Consider the following 17,757-nt stretch of genomic DNA (forward strand, 5'->3'; position numbering starts at 1 on the left):
AAGGACAAACAGAAGACCAAACAGCACGCCCCCGTGTCGTGCAAGGCAGGAGACCCAGCGCGCCGGCGTCCCGCCCACACCCGCCGCTTCCGCAACCGCCCCGGCTCCGCCCTGAGAACGCCCCGGCTGATCGACGAGACCCATGCGCATGCGCGCTTTCCTGCAGACCCGGAAGCCGATTTCCCGGAGCAACGGTTGCGCTCGGATGAGTGAGTCTCCATTTTTCTGGTTCTTGCCCTGGAGCGGCTCCTCGGGCCCCGCCTCCCCACCCAGGTTTCGGGGGCACCTGGTAAGGTAAAATCTTTGAAACCACTCATCCCTCTCGCTGGGAGTTCGTCCCTGTCGCCTCTCGCGGCGTGGCCATAAGACGTTCCGAGCCCAGTCAGTCGGTGCGGGTCACGGGCGTCAGCGTTCGTTTCCGGTTAAAATCTCTGTGAGGCAGGTTCGGGCCCAGCCTTTCTGCTTTGGCCCTTACAGACCCCAGTCGCCTTGCCGGTCGTTTTCCCGCTCAGAACCTTTCTCTGACTCCCGAGTCTCCCCCCGGTCGCCACCCCCCACCCCCAACCGCGTCGAGCACCGTCGTCACTAGGGAGGTGGATGCACGCCCTTCGCCCCGCCGAAGGGAGGGCGGAGTGGGGGCAGAGATGGCGGGGAAAGACGCAGAAATCTGCGGAGTTAGAGGGTCATCGGAAAGTGTGGGGAGAAAGAACGGCGGGGATTGAAACAGAGGCCGTAATAGAGTGGGGTCCGACTGTTGGAGGAGTAATAGCGAGGGAGGGAAACAGAAATGGACAAAAGGACTGAAGAGAAATAAGGACACAGAGAGACTTAACACAGAGAACAAAACACGTAGTGAGTGGTCTGGGACAAAGCACAGGACCCAAACCCTGGTGAGTACTGAATTGATTGGGTATGGGATATTAAGTTGTGAAGTGCTGATTTGTGGCCCTGTGACCTCGTTAATTAAAACTTGGGAATCGTTTCAGTTATGCAGAAGAGAATGAGAGGTGTGAAGCCAGGTGTTGGAGGCATCTGCACTTTCTAAGTATTGCATCAGAAGATCATTCCATTTGGAACCCTTACTCATCTAGAGGGCAGAGGCTTAGCTCAGTCACTTAATGGGGGAAGACTTTCTGTGACCACATGGTGCTTTTTACAATAGCCATTATTAACAGTACTATTTCTCTCTCCTTTTTTTATGGCTCGTCGCATTCTTTTCTAAATTTGATGTATCCTCTTTATCTTTAATATAATCCATTGGATATCTTTTTAATTTCCAAATTATTTTCCCTCTTAATTTTTATTGTTCAGATTATGAGTTTTACATGCTGTCTACTCTTTCACAAGTTGGAATTATTCTTTAATGTCTGGTAAATAACTTCATGGTATTTCGTTACATATCCATAAAGGATGTCGGTAATCTTTTAACACTCAAAACCTAGTTCAGGCAGTTAATTTAATATTCAACAGTTCTCTTCTTCCCTTAAGTGATCTTTTACATTACTGAGTTCTGAGCTGAAGTCTGCAACTAAGTAGATGTTCCCCTTAAGTTCCCTTTGTCTTTTCTGTACAGATGTTGAAGAATGGTCTGGATTGATGTGGAACTTTGTTCCAGCAGAGCCCATCAGTTTATGGTGCAGAGATTGCCCAGAGCTCATCTCCCCAGGTGACCCTTGTTTGTGTTTTCCACTATCTATAACTATTTGTAATTTCATATAGTTTTTCTGGAAAAGAGGAATTAAATGGGTTTGATTAAACCCGTGAAAGAGAAGCTTCTCTTGTTCAGGAATATGAAAGGTAATCTGGAAAACCCTTTCTCATTAAACCTGTCCAGGCCACCATTTCAGAATTTACTTCCACCCAGTTCTGTTCATTCTACTCAGACTTCTTCAGGGTAACTTGGTAAAGTAACTCCCCCTCTGAGCCCCAGTGCACTCACCTGTAACATGAGTTGACAGACCAAGAATTCTGAACCTGAGGTAATAAGATCCCTGAAAGGATTTTCAAAGTTGGGTGTGTGTTTGTCTTTGGCAGTTTTCTGGGAGAGGGTATGCAGTTGGAGTTTAAAATGTGACCCAGTTCCAAAAATAATGAAAACCAGTAAGAAAGAGGCAGTTGTATAGTCTTAGAGACAGGGATATGCCTCTGTCAGCTCCACCATCTCTCTGTATCATAACTAAATTTTCAAAACTTGATTGTGTCATCTTTTGACATTAAACCCACTTACGGCTTCCCATCACTATCAGGACAAAGATGTAAACTCTCAGTATAGTTACCAGGGAGTTCTGGAGCTCGGGTGTCCCTTAAGAGTTGTTCCAAATTGATGGCATGGACGGGCTTCTGTGGCCTGCATCAACCATTCATTGCATGCTGGCTGCCTAGGGAGGAGCCAAGGACTTGAAAGAGCCAGTTCCCTTTTGCTGAGTGCAAGGAGACAGCGGACAATGCAGTTGCATAGAGTGTGTATGTTTCAGCAGGAGTGGAGGGCTTTCTGGAAAAGTGGGTGAAAAAATGCACTTGTCGGCTCCCTTTTAGACTTTATTGTCCCCGCATCCCTCCTGTTGCAGTGGGCAGCAAAGGACTTTTTTCCCATAGTAAGTTTCTCCCCGTATGTATATTGTGGCAGAGGAAGGGGTTATGTTGATTCTAAACATTAAACAACATTCCTTTTGTCACATAGTATAACCTTACCTGAGAAAGAAGGCTAGAAGAAGAGAGAGAAAAAGGAGGAATGGCTCTTCTCCAGGTAAAAGTCATATTTTTCATTAATTGTTCTTCTTCTTAAAATGTCATATTTTGGACTTGTTAATCTTCTCTGTCTCCGAGATGTCCTGCCTAAATGTTTACTCACACCCAGGGCCTTCTCCCAGTCTCCTCTCATCTCCATACAGAGTCCAACTCACTCTGACCCAGTGACATCTAACTTGGGAAGAGGCTCCTGTTCGATAGTCATCCTGTGAAGGATTTTCTACATAGGCAAGGACTGGAGATGGGGAGTGGGCATTGTGGTGTCCCTGAGGTTAGGCAGTAAGGATTCTTCAGAGACCCCTTCTGGATGCCCTTTCAGCTCATATAAGTAAATGAGGATTAAAGAGATTACATATGTAAGTAACGTATTAATGTGCACAAGTACCTGAGGAACCCTGGAAAATAAGACTGATGGAGGAAATTTGCTTTGTCTGATTTTACAAATGCCTTTTGATGTTAAATGAGGGAGTCCTTGTGCTTCTGACTCCACAATATTAATACTTTGGAATAGGATGGGAAGTTCAAAGTAGGAATAAAGAATAGAGTGAGCATTTTGTTTTATTAACATTGGTTTTAAAGTATAGAATCAACCTACTTCTCTAACACTACATGTTCTTGAATTATTTATAGTGCATTCATCTCGTAAAGACCATGGTGTTCTTTTAGGAACTCTTACACTGTGCATCTTTTAGATAAAAATGTTTCTAGTTTAACCAGACATAGGAGCAGAACTTTCTGTCATCAAAAAGGCTGGTGCTCAATTTTCATTTTACGAATTATTCTTTTTTTTTTTTTTTTTTTTTTATAATTTTTTTTTTTTTCAACGTTTATTCATTTTTGGGACAGAGAGAGACAGAGCATGAACGGGCGAGGGGCAGAGAGAGAGAGGGGGAGACAGAATCGGAAACAGGCTCCAGGCTCTGAGCCATCAGCCCAGAGCCCGACGCGGGGCTCGAACTCACAGACCGTGAGATCGTGACCTGGTTGAAGTCGGACGCTCAACCGACTGCGCCACCCAGGCGCCCCACGAATTATTCTTAAATGTTATTATTTTTCTTTTGTACTAAACCCCCCTAGTGTATATTTTTGTGGTTCAGATTCACACAGGGATGCATTTTAGAAACTAAGAAGTAAAATATCCCCTTCCCTGTCACATCTCCTACCATCACAGATTGTCTTCACCCAGAAGCTACGTTCTCTTTAGTGCAAATCTTCTAAAAATGCATTTACATATTGTAAAGTGATTTTAGAATATATTCTTCAGTAAATGTTTTCTCATCATATTTTACTCTGCAGATTGAAATATTTACATACCATATGTCTTGAAGTTGTTCTCATGTTAGTAAACAGAGATAACTGCTTTTTTAGATCCTTATTGGAACATTCTCTAAATGAAGAAACATGGGTCTTTTACAATTTCTTACTGTTACAAAGAATGTCATCGTGGCTGCTTCTGAGAAGGCTGACTTCACTACAGATATCTAAGGATATCTTATGATTGTACATCTTAAGCACGTTAATGATGGTCTTTCTGAGGAGGCAGAGACATTCCACTTAATAAAGATTTAAATTTTTTTTTTATATATTTATTTCTGAGAGAGAGAGACAGAGCATGAGAGGGGAGGGGCAGAGTGAGAGAGGGACACAGAATCCGAAGCAGGCTCCAGGCTCTGAGCCATCAGCACAGAGCTCGACCTGGGCTCGAACCCACGAACTGCAAAATCATGACCCAGCCCGAAGTCGGGCGCTTAACCGACCGAGCCACCCAGGCGCTCACTAAAGATTTTAAATCAACTGTCTTGAAAATCTTCAGCTAAAGGAAAACATGAAAGAGAACTAAGGAGTAGGAGAACAGTGTTTCAACACATAAAAAATGTCACTAAGGAGATAGAAATTATAGTAAAGGGATGGAATAGAAATTCTGGAGTTAGGCAAGTATAGACACCAAAACTCAAAATTCACTAGAGAGTTCATCAGCAGGTGGGCAATAAGAAAGAATCAGTGAACCTAAACATCGGTTAACTGAAATTATCAAGTGTGAGCAGAAGAAAGGGGACAAAAGCAGAATAAAAGGGAAAAAAAGAAAAATGAACAGAGACAAAGAAACCTCTGGGACACTATGAAGAATACTGATATACACGTAATAGGAGTCCCAGAAGGAAAGGATAAAGAAGAAAGGGGAGAAAGAATATTTGAAGAAATAAGAGTTGAAAACATGCCAAATTTATCAAAAACAACCTACACATCCAAAAACTCAATGAACTTCAGCTATGACAGATGCATGGAGATCCCTGGCAAGCACATAATCGGTCAACTTTTATAAGACAAAGGAGTGAATGCGGAACGTAGCAAGACAGAAACAACTTCTCATGTACGGGGCTTCTCAATAAGTTTAACAGCCTATTTCTCCTCAGAAACTGTGGAGGCCAGGAAGCAGTCTCCTGTGGTATTAAAAGCTTGAAATATTAAAAAAAAAACAAAAAAAACCTGTCAGGAATTCCTTATGAGGCAACTATATACTTCAAAATTGATAGTAAAATTAAGAGACTCCTAGAGGAACAAAAGCTGAGGGAGTTCACACTTACAGACTTAGCTTACATGAAATACCAAATGGAGTTCTTCAGTCTGAAAAGGATGGAAACTAGCGGTACATCAAAGCCATAGGAACAAATAAAGAACACTAGTAAAACTACATAAGTGAATATAAAAGCCAGTATTATTATATTTTTGTTTTCTAACTTAGTTTTTCCTATGTGTCTTAAAAGACAAATGTGTAAAACAATAATAAAAATCTGTTCTTGAGTGTATGAAACATCTGTTCATATCTTTTACAAAGGAATAACTTTTGACAATAAGAACATAAAGGGTGACTGTATAACAACAGTTGTTTGTATGCTATTAAAGCTAACTTAGTATCAACTGAAATTCAAATATTATTAGTTTAATGTGTAAACTGCAATCCCCAGGATAACCACTCAGAAAATAACTTGAAAGTGGAAAAATAAATACAGAGGCAATCAAAATGGCATGTACACAGAGGCACAGACACCCAAAGAAGGGAGGAATTATGAAACAAAATATCAGACATACAGCAGATGTCAAAAGTAATTCTTACCAGTAGTAACTTGAAATGTACATAAATTAAACTCTCCAATAAAAGACAAAGGAATTAATGTTTAAAAATGATTCCACTCTGTCTCCAGAAGGCTTACTTTATTTTCTTAAAGTTTTTATTTATTTTGAGAGAGTGTGCATGGGGGAGGGGCAGAAAGAGAGAGGGAGAGGGAGAGAATCTCAAGCAGGCTTCACACTGATAGTACGGAGCCCGTGCGGGGCTCGAACATACGAAATGTGAAATCATGACCTGAGCTGAAATCCAGTCAGGCGCTTGACTGACTGACCTACCCAGGTGCCCCAAGGCTCACTTTAGATACACAAATATGTTGAAAGTGGAAGGCTGGAAAAAGATATTCCACGCAGATAATAATGAAACTTATCTGGGTAGGTATACAAATATCAGACAAAATAGACTTTAAGTAAAATTATTATCAAAGATGTTGAATGACATTATATATTGAAAAAAGGGCCAATTCATCAGGAAGATAAACCAAGTATAAATAATAAATACATAACAACAAGCCCCCAATTTTTTTAAGCAAAAATTGAGGAGACAGTTCTCTACTAGTTGGAGACCTCATACTCCCTTTTTAATAATGGGTAGAACAACCAGATATCAATAATAAAGAAGTGAGCAACACTGTAAACCAGCTAGATTCAGCAGACATATACAGGACACTTTATCCAACAAACACTCAAAAATTAGGAGTAGACGGGAACTTGCTGTTTGAAAAAGGGTATTATTAAAATTCCATGGCTAACATCAATGGTAAACAACTGAAAACGTCCTCCTAATACCAAGAACAAAACAAGTGTGACCCATTTTGACACCACATATCAACACTGTACTGGAAGTTCTAGACAGAGAAAACACAGAGGAAAAATAAATAAAATGTGTCAAAATGGGAAAAGAAATCAAACTATCTCTCTATTCATAGTATACATGATCTCCTATTTAGAAGTAAAGAAAGCTCAGACTTAGAATGAATTCATTGAAGTTACAGCATACAATATTAACACTCAAAATTCAGGTTGCATTTCTGTACAAGAGCAGTCAACAAATGGAAAGTAAGTAAACAATTTATAAGAGCAAGAAAACAAATGGGAATAAATTTAACGAAGGAAATGGAAGATTTATACACAGTGAAAACCAGAAAGCTGCTGAGGAAAATTAAAGAAAACCTAAATAAATGTGAAAATGTCCTGTGTTTGTGGATTGCAAGACTGTAAAATGGGAATCCTTTCCAGAGCGATATAAAGAGTAATGCAGTCCTCAGCAAAATCCCAATATCTTTGCCCAAATGGGAATCCTGATTCTAAAACTCATATTGAATTGGTAAGGACACCAGATAACCAAAATAAATGTGAGAACAAAATTGGAGGACCTAGAATTCCTGACATAAAAACTTACTACAAATTTTGAGTAATCAAAACTATAATTCCAGCAGAGGCTAGATATATAGATCAAAGTAATAGAACTGAGCCTCCACATATAAAACCATGCATGTATAATTCATTCCTTTTTTACAAGTGTGCCAAAAACAGCGGTAAAACAATACTCTCTTAAATGGTACTGGCACAACTAGAGTCTATGGGAGAATGAAAATGAAACTACCTTGTACCATATAAGGTAATCAATTCAGAATTAATCAAAGACTGAATGTTAGAGCTAAAACTATAAAAGTCTTAGGTGAAAACATAGGGGTAAATCTTCATGACCTGAGGGTTGGCAGTGGATTTTTATACATGATCCCAAATCGAAAGAGAAAAAGACAAAGTAGATAAATTGGTCATCATCAGAATTAATCATGTCTGTGCAGTGAAGGACATTCTCACACAAGTGAAACAATCTACTAAATGGGAGGAAATAATTTGCCAGTCCATATCTACGAAGGGTCTAGAACCTAGAATATATGAAGAACTTCTACAACTCAACAACCAAAATACACAGAACCCAACTTAAAAAATGGTCAGAGGATTTTAATAGATATTTCTCCATAGAAGATACACAAATGAAACAAGCACATGAAGAGATATTCAGTGACAGTAGTCATTAGTAAATTGCAAACTCAAAACCACAAGTGATCATTTCACACCCACTAGAATGACTACTGTAAAAGAACAACAGCAAAAAAAGTGTTGGTAAAGAGGTGAAGAAATTAGAATCATGACACATTGCTGTTAAAGTGTAGCTGCTGTGCAAAAGCACATGGCAGATTCTTAAAAAAATTAAACCATGTGCCCCAGTAATTCCACGCCTAGGTATATAACAAAAGAATTGAAAACAGATATCCAAACACTTGTACTCGAAAGTTCGTAGCAAATTACTAATATTAACCAAAGTTGATAACAATCAAATGCCCATCAGTAGTTGAATGAATATAGTCTAGTCCTGCAATGTCTAGTCCTACAGTCTGCAATACACTAGTCCTGCAATGACAGGTCTATAGTCTAGTCCTTTCCAGAAGAAAGGAAATGTACCACTGATACATACTGTATCATGGATAAACCCCAAACATTCTACATGAAAGAAGGCAGATGCAAAAGGTCACATTTTTGATCCCTTCTTACATGAAAAGATCCAAAATTGGTAAATCCATAGAGACAGAGCATTAGTGGTTGCCAGGGACTGGGCAATAGGAAGCACCTGCTTTAATAGTATTTAATAAGTATTTTCTCTGGGGATGATAAAAATGTTTTGGATCTAGACAGAGGTGATGTTTGTGCAATATTGTGAATGCACTAAATGCCCCCAAATGGTACTTTAAAATGGCTTGTTTTTATGTTAAGTGTAACTTGCTCAAAATTATATTACACGGATCAAAGAGCACTCACTCCAGCCAAGTCAGTCTTTACACAGCTGTGCTTCTCTTGTTTTGTGTCAAATAAGAACACTTTCCCTGTCCACTTGCTGAAATGTGTTTTCCTTTCAGGGGCGGTTGACATTCAGGGATGTGGCCATAGAATTCTCTCAGGAGGAGTGGGAGTGCCTGGACCCTGCTCAGAGGGCCTTGTACAGGGATGTGATGCTGGAGAACTACAGGAACCTGGTCTCCCTGGGTGAGGATAACTTCCCTCCCGAAGTCGGTAATTACTTTTTACGTCTGCATTTTCTTTTCACTTGATCATAGGAGTTTCAAATCCCTGTTTCTAAGGGAATGATTGCAGCTGTTGTAATTGAGAATGGAAAGGCATCATAATGTGGCAAATGGACTCTAACTTCCCTTTCCTTCAGAAGTTCTGCATTCCTGCTTGTTTAGGTGGTTGCAGAACATTAGTAGTCAGAAAAGCTTAAAGGAGGGGACTGGTGAGGACGAGCACTGGGTGTTATTTGTAAGTGATGAATCCCTAAATTCTACTGAAACCCATACTACACTGTATGTTAACTAACTAGAATTTAAATAATCTGGGAGTCTGGGGAATAGGATATAAAAATCCTTAAAGTCTTAGTAAAGTCCAGTTTCACTGACATCATTAAAGATAAGGCTCAGAGACAATAAAGTTACTTAAAGTTGGGAAAAAAGGAAACTTTATGGTGAATTTTTTAAAATATCTGATTCTGTGGTCTTACCCTTGTGCTTTTGGTTCAGTATTTCTTGGAAAGAACCAGATCTCTGCATACCTAAAATAATCCTTAAGCATTCAGGCATTCAGTTGACTACTTTTTGAAGTATGTTTCTACACCCACATATACTGAATGTCCTTTCTTCTTTGCTGAAAAATGAGCTGGGAATGTGTTCTGGAAGAGCAGAACATGTTTTATTTTTCTTCATAAATAGAAATCTTTTCTTGAACTGAATATCATCTCTATCATCTCTTTCCAGGGGAAAGATCCCTGGACTGTGGAAAGTGAAGTGAATATAGGAGAACATCCAGACAGGTGGGAATGTGTTGGGATGTGAGCATAAGTCAAAACTGAAATGGGCACAGAGTAAGCAGGTCCATTAAGTATTGTTTGGGAAGGATCTGTGGGAAAATAAAAGTTTATTTCTTAGGAGCTTTCAGAGGAAATCCCACACACACTTCTCATTCTGTTATTCATATGAGTAAATCAAATTACGTACAAGTTTAAACTCCCACTGTTAGGACCTACAACACTGTTATTTGGGCCCTCTGACCATACTGGTGCTGTGATTTGAGAGGGACTGAGATGGCTGTCTCTAAGAGAGTCTTTCCCTTCATCTCTCATGGTTCTCGTAACATACAGGTCAGAGCTGAGGTCTCTGTAGTACAAACCCCTGGAACTATTCACTTTCCATTTCCATTTTGTATCCTTGACAGAACTTTTCAGGAGACAAACAAAAGGTAATAACTGTCTATTAGAGTAGAGCTAAGGCCTCTTTCTTTCCTGGGCTATCCTGGCTTCTTGAGGTTGGGCGCTTGTGCAGTAATTAGGAGGAAGGCATGATGTAGATAGTTCTAAAAAGCGAAAATCAAAACTAGATGTAGGTTAAATAGAGCACAACTTACTGATATCTCTAGTTAGCTTTTCTGTAGGAAAAACGTATCATTCCACAGATGTTTGTTGTATTCTTGGTATGTGGAAAGCACTATATTGATATTTTTTTGGTTGTTTTGTTTTTATTTTTTGGTTTTAAGAACTCAAGAGTTGGCAGCAATTTTTGTTTTGTTTTTAAGTAATCTCTATACCTAACATGGGGCTTGAACTCAGAACCCCAAGTTCGAGGGTTGCATGCTCTGTGGACTGAGCCAGGCAGGCATCTTTTTTTTTTTTTTTTTTTTTTTTAAATATTTTGATTACCTTCACCCATTTCTGCCACCGTCCCCTCAACTACCTGCCTCTAGCAACCACACATATATTCTCTGTATCTAAGAGGGGTTATTTTGTTTTTTTAAGATTCCACATATAAGAGAAATCATACTTTGATAACTGCCATTCTAATAGGTGTGAAGTGATACCTCATTGTGATTTTGATTTGCATTTCCCTGATGATGGAATGATGTTGGCCATCTTTTCATGGTCCTTTTGCCATCTCTAGATCTTTGGAAAATGTCTATTCATATCTTCTGCCTATTTCTTAAATTGGATTATTTGAGCTTCTTTTTGCCATGTTTTGGATTATTAGCCCCTTATCAGATACATATTTTGCTAATACTTTCTCCTGTCCAGTAGGATGCCTTTTCATGTTGTTAAAAAAAGTGTTTCCTTTGCCGTGCAGACACTTTTTAGTTTGATGTAGTCCCACTTACCTTTGCTTTTGTTGATTTTTCTTTTGGTGTCGAAGTAAAAAAAAAAAAAAAAAAAAAAATCATTGCCCAGACCTGAATCAAGGAGCTCATTACCCTGTATCTTATAGGAATGTTATGGTTTCACGTCTTAGGTTTAAGTCTGTAATCCATTCTGTGTTAATTTTTGTGTATGGTTTCAGACAGTGGTCCAGTTTCATTCTTTCGCCTGTTGGAGTCCAGTTTTCCCAAACCATCCATTAAAGACATTGTGCTTTCCCCATTGTATGGTCATGTCTCCTTTGTTGTAAATTAATTGACCGTGTGTGGGTTTATTTCTCGGCTCTATTCTGTTCTGTTGATCTGTGTGTCTATTAGATTTATGCTAATACCATACTGTTTTAATTACCACAGATTTGTAGTCAAGGAGTTTGAAATCAGGAAGTGTGATGCCTCCATCTTTGTTCATCTTTCTCAAGATGCTTTGGGCATTTGGGGTCATTTGTGGTTCCATACAAATTTTAGGATTTCCTATTTCATGTGTAGGTTTTTGTATAGATACAAATTTTCAACTTATTTGTGTAAATACCAATGAATGAGACTGCTAAATCATATTTAAGAGTATGTTTAGTTTTGTAAGAAAGTGCAGCTTGTCTACCAGAGTGGGATACAACATTCCCACCAGTAATGAATGAGAGTTCTTATTGGTCCACATTCTCACTAGTATTTGGTATTCGTGTTCTAAATTTTGGCCATTTTCATAAATGTGTAGGGATATTTTATTGTTGTAACATGTATTTTCCTCAATTACATTTATGTCTTTTTTTAAAAGTTTATTTTTGAGAGAGAGGGAGAAACAGCGCATGAATTGGGGAGGGAGGGAGGGAGGGGGGGAGAGAGAGAGAGAGAGAGAGAGAGTCAGTCAGAATCTGAAGCAGATTCCAGGCTCCAAGGTGTCAGCATAAAATCCGAAGTGGGGTTTGAACTTCTAAATCATGCGGTCATGACCTGAGTCAAAGTTGGACACTCAACCAAGTGAGCCACCCAGGTGCCCCTATGGCAGTCTTTAAATGGAGTATTTGTGATATCTTTAGAACGTACTTTTTTTTTTTTTAAGTTACTGCTTTAGTCACAAATGTCATTAATTTGATTTGCCATAGCTTTTTAGATAATGATACCTTATTTTGGGGTGCTTGGGTAGCTCAGTCGGTGAAGTGTCTGACTCTGGATTTTCGCTGAAGTCATGATCCCACAGTTCATGAGTTCAAGTCAAGCATTGTGCAGTGTGTTTACAGTGTGAAGACTGCCTGGGATTCTCTCTTTCTCCCTTCCCCTCCCCCATTTGCAAGCTCCCTCTCACTCTGTTAAGTAAATAAACTTACAAAAAAATTCTTGTACATGTCTCATGGAACATGTATATATTACATAATTCTTTTGAGTATATACCTAGAAATGGAATTCATGGGATATTTAGTTTGATCATTTTTAGAGGAAATACTGTCCTATAACACCATACTGTCTCCCTGTTGAATGTTTTCCATTGTTACTTCATACCATAGTATAAATTCTTACAGAATGAGTCAATATTATGCCTGTTGCTATATCAGTTCCTTTCTCTAGGGTCAGGCTTTTAACTTACAACACAATCATATTCCCATAGATGTGCAAATACAAGCATTATCCCCACATTTATAAAAACAAAATTTAAAAACATTGTATAGAACAATAGTGTTTGAAGACCATGGTTGAAAAGCTTCCTTTATTCATTATAAAGTATTATTTGGGTGTGTAATTATGCAATTTAGTATAAAATATTTATCTTCCAACTCTCTTTGATAGGAAGCCCTTCAGCTGGATTTGTAATCAAGGAATTATCACCAATAGAGGACATTAATAAAGGAGAATTGTGCCACCTGGTAATACTGGAGAGAAATGAAAGTCATGACATCCAGGATTTTGATCTCAAGGAAGTCTGGGAAAATATGCATGAGTTAGAGACTCACTGGGAGTATGATGCAAGAAATTACAAAGAAGTGCCTTTGACCCATGACAAAAATCTCACTTGTGGAAAAGACTGGCAACTTAATCAGTCCTCAGTTACTCTTCCTAAAAATCAGAGTGTTTCTGTGAGAAATAGTATGTACCAGTATTTCATGCATGAGGAGCCATTTATGAGGAATTCGTTAAAACTGGGCGGTAACAGAAGTGGTTCTGGAAACCAGTACATAAACTGCATGGAAAATAGAACTGGATTAAGTTTGCAGGCACATCTGGCTGAACTGCAGAGATTTCACAGTGAGGAGGAAATGTATGAATGTAGTAATCCAATTGAGAAGTCTGTCAGCAATGGTTCCTCAGTCTCACCACTTCAAGGAATTCCTCCCAGTACCAAAAACATTTGGAATAAATCTAGGAAGATTTTTAAATATCCTTTGTTACCTGCACAAGACAGAAGAGCATACACTAGAGGAAAATCTTACAAATGTAATGACTGTGGGAAGGCTTTTAGCAAAAGCTCAAACCTCATGAGTCATGAGAGAATTCATTCTGGACAGAGACCTTACAAATGTAATGACTGTGGCAAAGCCTTTATGGAGCGCTCACATCTGACTCGACATAAGAAAATCCATACTGGAGAGAAACCTTACAAATGTAATGAATGTAGCAAAGCCTTTGCTGAGCGTTCAGGCCTTACTCAACATGAGAAAATCCATACTGGAGAGAAACCTTACAAATGTAATGAGTGTGGCAAAACTTTTAAGCAGTGCTCCCACCTCATTAGACATCAGGATACACATCCTGGAGAGAAACCATACAAATGTGATGTATGTGGCAAGGCTTTTATCCAAAGCTATAACCTTATAGAACATCAGAGGATCCATACAGGAGAAAAACCATATAAATGTAGAAAATGTCATAAGGCTTTTAGCAGACGTTCAAACCTCTGGGGTCATGAAAGAACTCATACTGGAGAGAAACCTTACAAATGTAATGAATGTGGCAAAGCTTTTACCAAATTTTCAAATCTTACTACACATCAGAAAATACACACTGGAGAGAAACCATACAAATGTAATGTGTGTGACAAGGCTTTTATCCAAAGTTCAAACCTTACTGACCATCAGAGAATTCATACAGGTGAAAAACCTTATAAATGTAGTAAATGTGATAAGTCTTTTATCAAACATTCACATCTTTCGGGTCACGAGAGAACTCATACTGGAGAGAAACCGTTCAAATGTACTGAGTGTGGAAAAGCCTTTACAGAACGTTCACATCTTACTCAGCATAAGAAAATCCATACTGGAGAGAAACCTTATAGATGTAATGAATGTGGCAAAGCTTTTACCCAATTTGCAAACCTTACTAGGCATCAGAAAATACATAGTGAAAAGAAACAGCATAAACATAATATGTGTGGCAGTGCTTTTATTCAAAGCTCAAGCTTTGGGGATCATCAAAGAACTCATAGGAGAAAGAAACCTTGCAAATAAAATGAGCAAGGCTTACTCAACAGCAGAGATTCCATCATGGAGAGGAACCATATGAAACTACCATGTGGCAAAGCTTGTAACCATGGCTCACACCTCCCCTGATATCAGAATATAAATCTCTAAAAGAAAGCACACAAATGGATTGTATGGCAAGGCTTATCCAAAGCTTATTATGTCTTGTGAATGTAATTTTTACTAGAGGGAAACCTTACAAATGGATTGAGTATGATCAGGTGTATAAAAAATGTACAGATTGGGGAGGGGGGTAAAATAGGTGGATGGGATTAAGAGGTACAGACTTCCAGTGATTAAAAAAAACCCAAAATGTACAACTTTGTGGTTTGTGGTCTTGAAAGAATTCACATAACATGCAAACCATACAAATATGTCAAAGTGTTTACCTTAGGAAACACCAAAGAATTCATACTGGACAGAAACATTACATGTGTAATGAAGGTGATTGTTTGTTTAGCCAGTGGACTACAATAAGAAAATTCACACTAGGGGGAAGTAGGTCTATTTGGAGGATCAACCAATCTTAGGTGTTAAATTCCATAGAAATTTAAACTCAGGAGATGATGTGAGTCAATGGAACAAGTGTATCTGTGGAAAGACTTAAACATCTTCTGTTTAAATCTTTTCTAAAGATTTTATTTTCCTCTCTACACCCATCATGGGGCTCAAACTCAAAACCCTAAGATCAAGAGTCACATGCTCTTCCAGCTGAGCCAGCAACACACCCCTATACGTTTTTTTTTTTTTAATTATTTGAGGTTTCTTGAGGCTTCATTATTGATGACTTTATAACCTCAAATTTGGAATCCAATGATGTTATACTTGCATTACATGCATTTCATTTGCCAACCATGGTGGTTTCAGAGAAAGCATCAGTAAGGTTAAAGGAACTTATTTCATTAGGTGGGGCTTAGTCATATGTGTATACCCTGGAAAAACTAGGATGCTAATTTTAAGATACAGTATAGTATAAATCTGAGAGCATGGGGAGTGGTAGGGAATAGATCTAAAACTATTACCCTAATTGTCATGTTTTCTGTGGTCATAGGCACTTCTCTGGATTTGTTGGTATCATTGAGAGCCTTTGTTGGTTAATACAGGAAATGAATACTCTATCAGAAAGATGATCATGAAACAGAGTAGTTCGTTACATTGAGAGAATGAGATTTTTATGTGAGAATGATGGGTTACTGGGGATGATATACGTGGTAGAGAAAATGGAGGGTAATGATGGTCTCTCCCTCTTTGAAAGGTAATAGTTATATATCATGGGTGAATAAAAATTACTCTTATTTTTGGAAACTGAAAAGTTCTAGAGGACATTTTAATCAGAAGAACCAAGGTATGGGTGACTGGGTGGCTTAGTGTGTTGAGTGGCTTGATTTTGGCTCAGGGTCATGTGATCAACCTCTCTGTTGGGCTCTCTGCTGAGCATGGAGCCTTAGGATTCTCTCTCTCTCTTTGCCCCTCTTGCCTACTTGCTCTAAAAACAAAACAAAAACAAACCCAAAAGTAGTATGCTTGTGAAGGATTCAAATTTGACCACTGAAATTGCATTTTGATACTATTTGATTTAGGATACCCTATTTCTCATATCTAAGTAACTAAAATGTAAGCTTTTGTATAACCCTAAGTGAATCATGTGACTGTTATTAGCCCATGTGCATCCCACCTCCTTGGGGCATTTCATAATGAACACTAATAATACATCCTTTGGCTCTGTAGGTTGAATATCATCCATAACAATTTTTTTCCATGTTAGATTCAGATGTGCAGTTCAGGAAATATATATTCATAAGTTGAATTTGAGAGTTCAAATTCATAGTATATCTCAGTATATCTCAAAGTTCATAGTATATGTCAGATTATTTTTGTCGCTGTAATGAAAATAACCATAGTGCAATTTCAAACTCTCACCCTCTAAAACCTGCCTCCCCATTCATGAATATACTCCATATGATGATATTTATACATACCTTTTATGCTAAAATGAGACTAGTGTGTTGCACTGTTACATTAAATGAAAACAAAAAGTAGGCATATGAAAAGTATTGGGAAGTAAAAGAAAACTTCAGAAGTAAGGATAAAGATACTATAAGAAGACAGAAGAAGTTAAGAAGATACTGTAAGAAGTAAGGCTAAAGGTAACAGAACATTTTGTGCCGGTGTGCTCAGGGAAATAATTTGAAAAGGTAAACGTTCATGAATTTACTCTCAAGAGTGAACATACACAATGGGAATCTTTTTTGATAATGAGAAGTCTCACATATTTACCCTCTAAAACATTTTTTGCTCATTTGCACTTGTGCTTACTCCACTGGAACAGGATGTTTGGATGTCAAGAATGATGACTCTGTTCACTCAAGTGTTCGGAGAATATTTGTTACATAAAGATGCTTTCTCGGGAGAGCAGGGTAGACTTCTCAAGTTCTGAAAATGGCTAGAGAAAGCAGGGAACGGTAGCTACTTTGTTATGATGCATACTGTGCGGGGCCGGGGTGATGGTACTCATTTACACTGTGAATTTATAACTACGGCCAAGGGAAGGACCTCTCAGGAGTCATTATTAGCTTTTCCTGTCCAGATGGGCAGAATAGTAAGAGGTTGTAATGACGCTTCACAGGTATCATTAGTTGGGCATCAAAAGTAGAGTCAGACTCTTTAGTATAAAACTGAATGTTTCTCCTAACTGACTTTGTTGGGAAAGACCACAATCTTCCTCATGCTAACTACTGCCTTCTCTTTCCTGATGCACACATAGACCCCACCACACAATATGATTATGGAAACTGGTTGTGAACTACAGTTGAGCTAAACTACCAAAGACATTTTTAGACTATGTCATGATTTTTTTCTCTAGTAAGTTATAGTCTAATATTAATATACATTCAGAAGTGATAGAACATTTCCCCACTATAAGCCTTTTGTAGATCTCTCGCTTTAAAGGAGAATGGAATGAACGGAATCTCAAAATCAGTCCTTCCAGTTTTCTACCAAGATACTAGAATCAGGGAATGCCTGGGTGGCTCAGGCAAGTATGCACCCAACTCTTGATTTTGTCTCAGGTCATGATCTCATGGTTCATGGGATTGAGCCTCAGGTTGGGCTCCACACTGAGCATGGAAAAATAAACAAACTTTACAAAACGTTTCAAAAAGGTACTAGAATTAGAATATCTGTATTGAAACTTGATAAA

At 38.6% G+C, this 17,757-nt stretch overlaps 2 protein-coding genes across 9 annotated transcripts in view; one reads left to right on the forward strand and one right to left on the reverse strand.

Moving 5' to 3' along the window:
- The window catches only part of LOC121018938 (zinc finger protein 677-like), a 53,916-nt gene extending 39,041 nt beyond the window's left edge, over window positions 1-14,875 (forward strand). For 2 of the 8 annotated variants that reach the window (XM_040458047.1, XM_040458045.1), the window contains exons 3-4: window positions 8,799-8,952; window positions 12,892-14,875. In XM_040458047.1, the coding sequence (XP_040313981.1) occupies window positions 8,799-8,952; window positions 12,892-14,546 (1,809 nt within the window). In that variant the 3' untranslated portion in view covers window positions 14,547-14,875. The other 6 variants (XM_040458043.1, XM_040458040.1, XM_040458048.1 and 3 more) reach the window with 6 other exon arrangements.
- The window catches only part of LOC121019008 (zinc finger protein 677-like), an 85,163-nt gene continuing 77,164 nt past the window's right edge, over window positions 9,759-17,757 (reverse strand). The window contains exon 6 of the mRNA XM_040458192.1: window positions 9,759-9,831. Coding sequence (XP_040314126.1) covers window positions 9,775-9,831 — 57 coding nt within the window. The 3' untranslated portion in view covers window positions 9,759-9,774. The remainder of the gene's footprint in view (window positions 9,832-17,757) is intronic.

This window comes from Herpailurus yagouaroundi, unplaced genomic scaffold (genome assembly GCF_014898765.1).
Source record: "Herpailurus yagouaroundi ecotype Mexico unplaced genomic scaffold, PumYag 220, whole genome shotgun sequence".
NCBI lineage: Eukaryota > Metazoa > Chordata > Mammalia > Carnivora > Felidae > Herpailurus > Herpailurus yagouaroundi.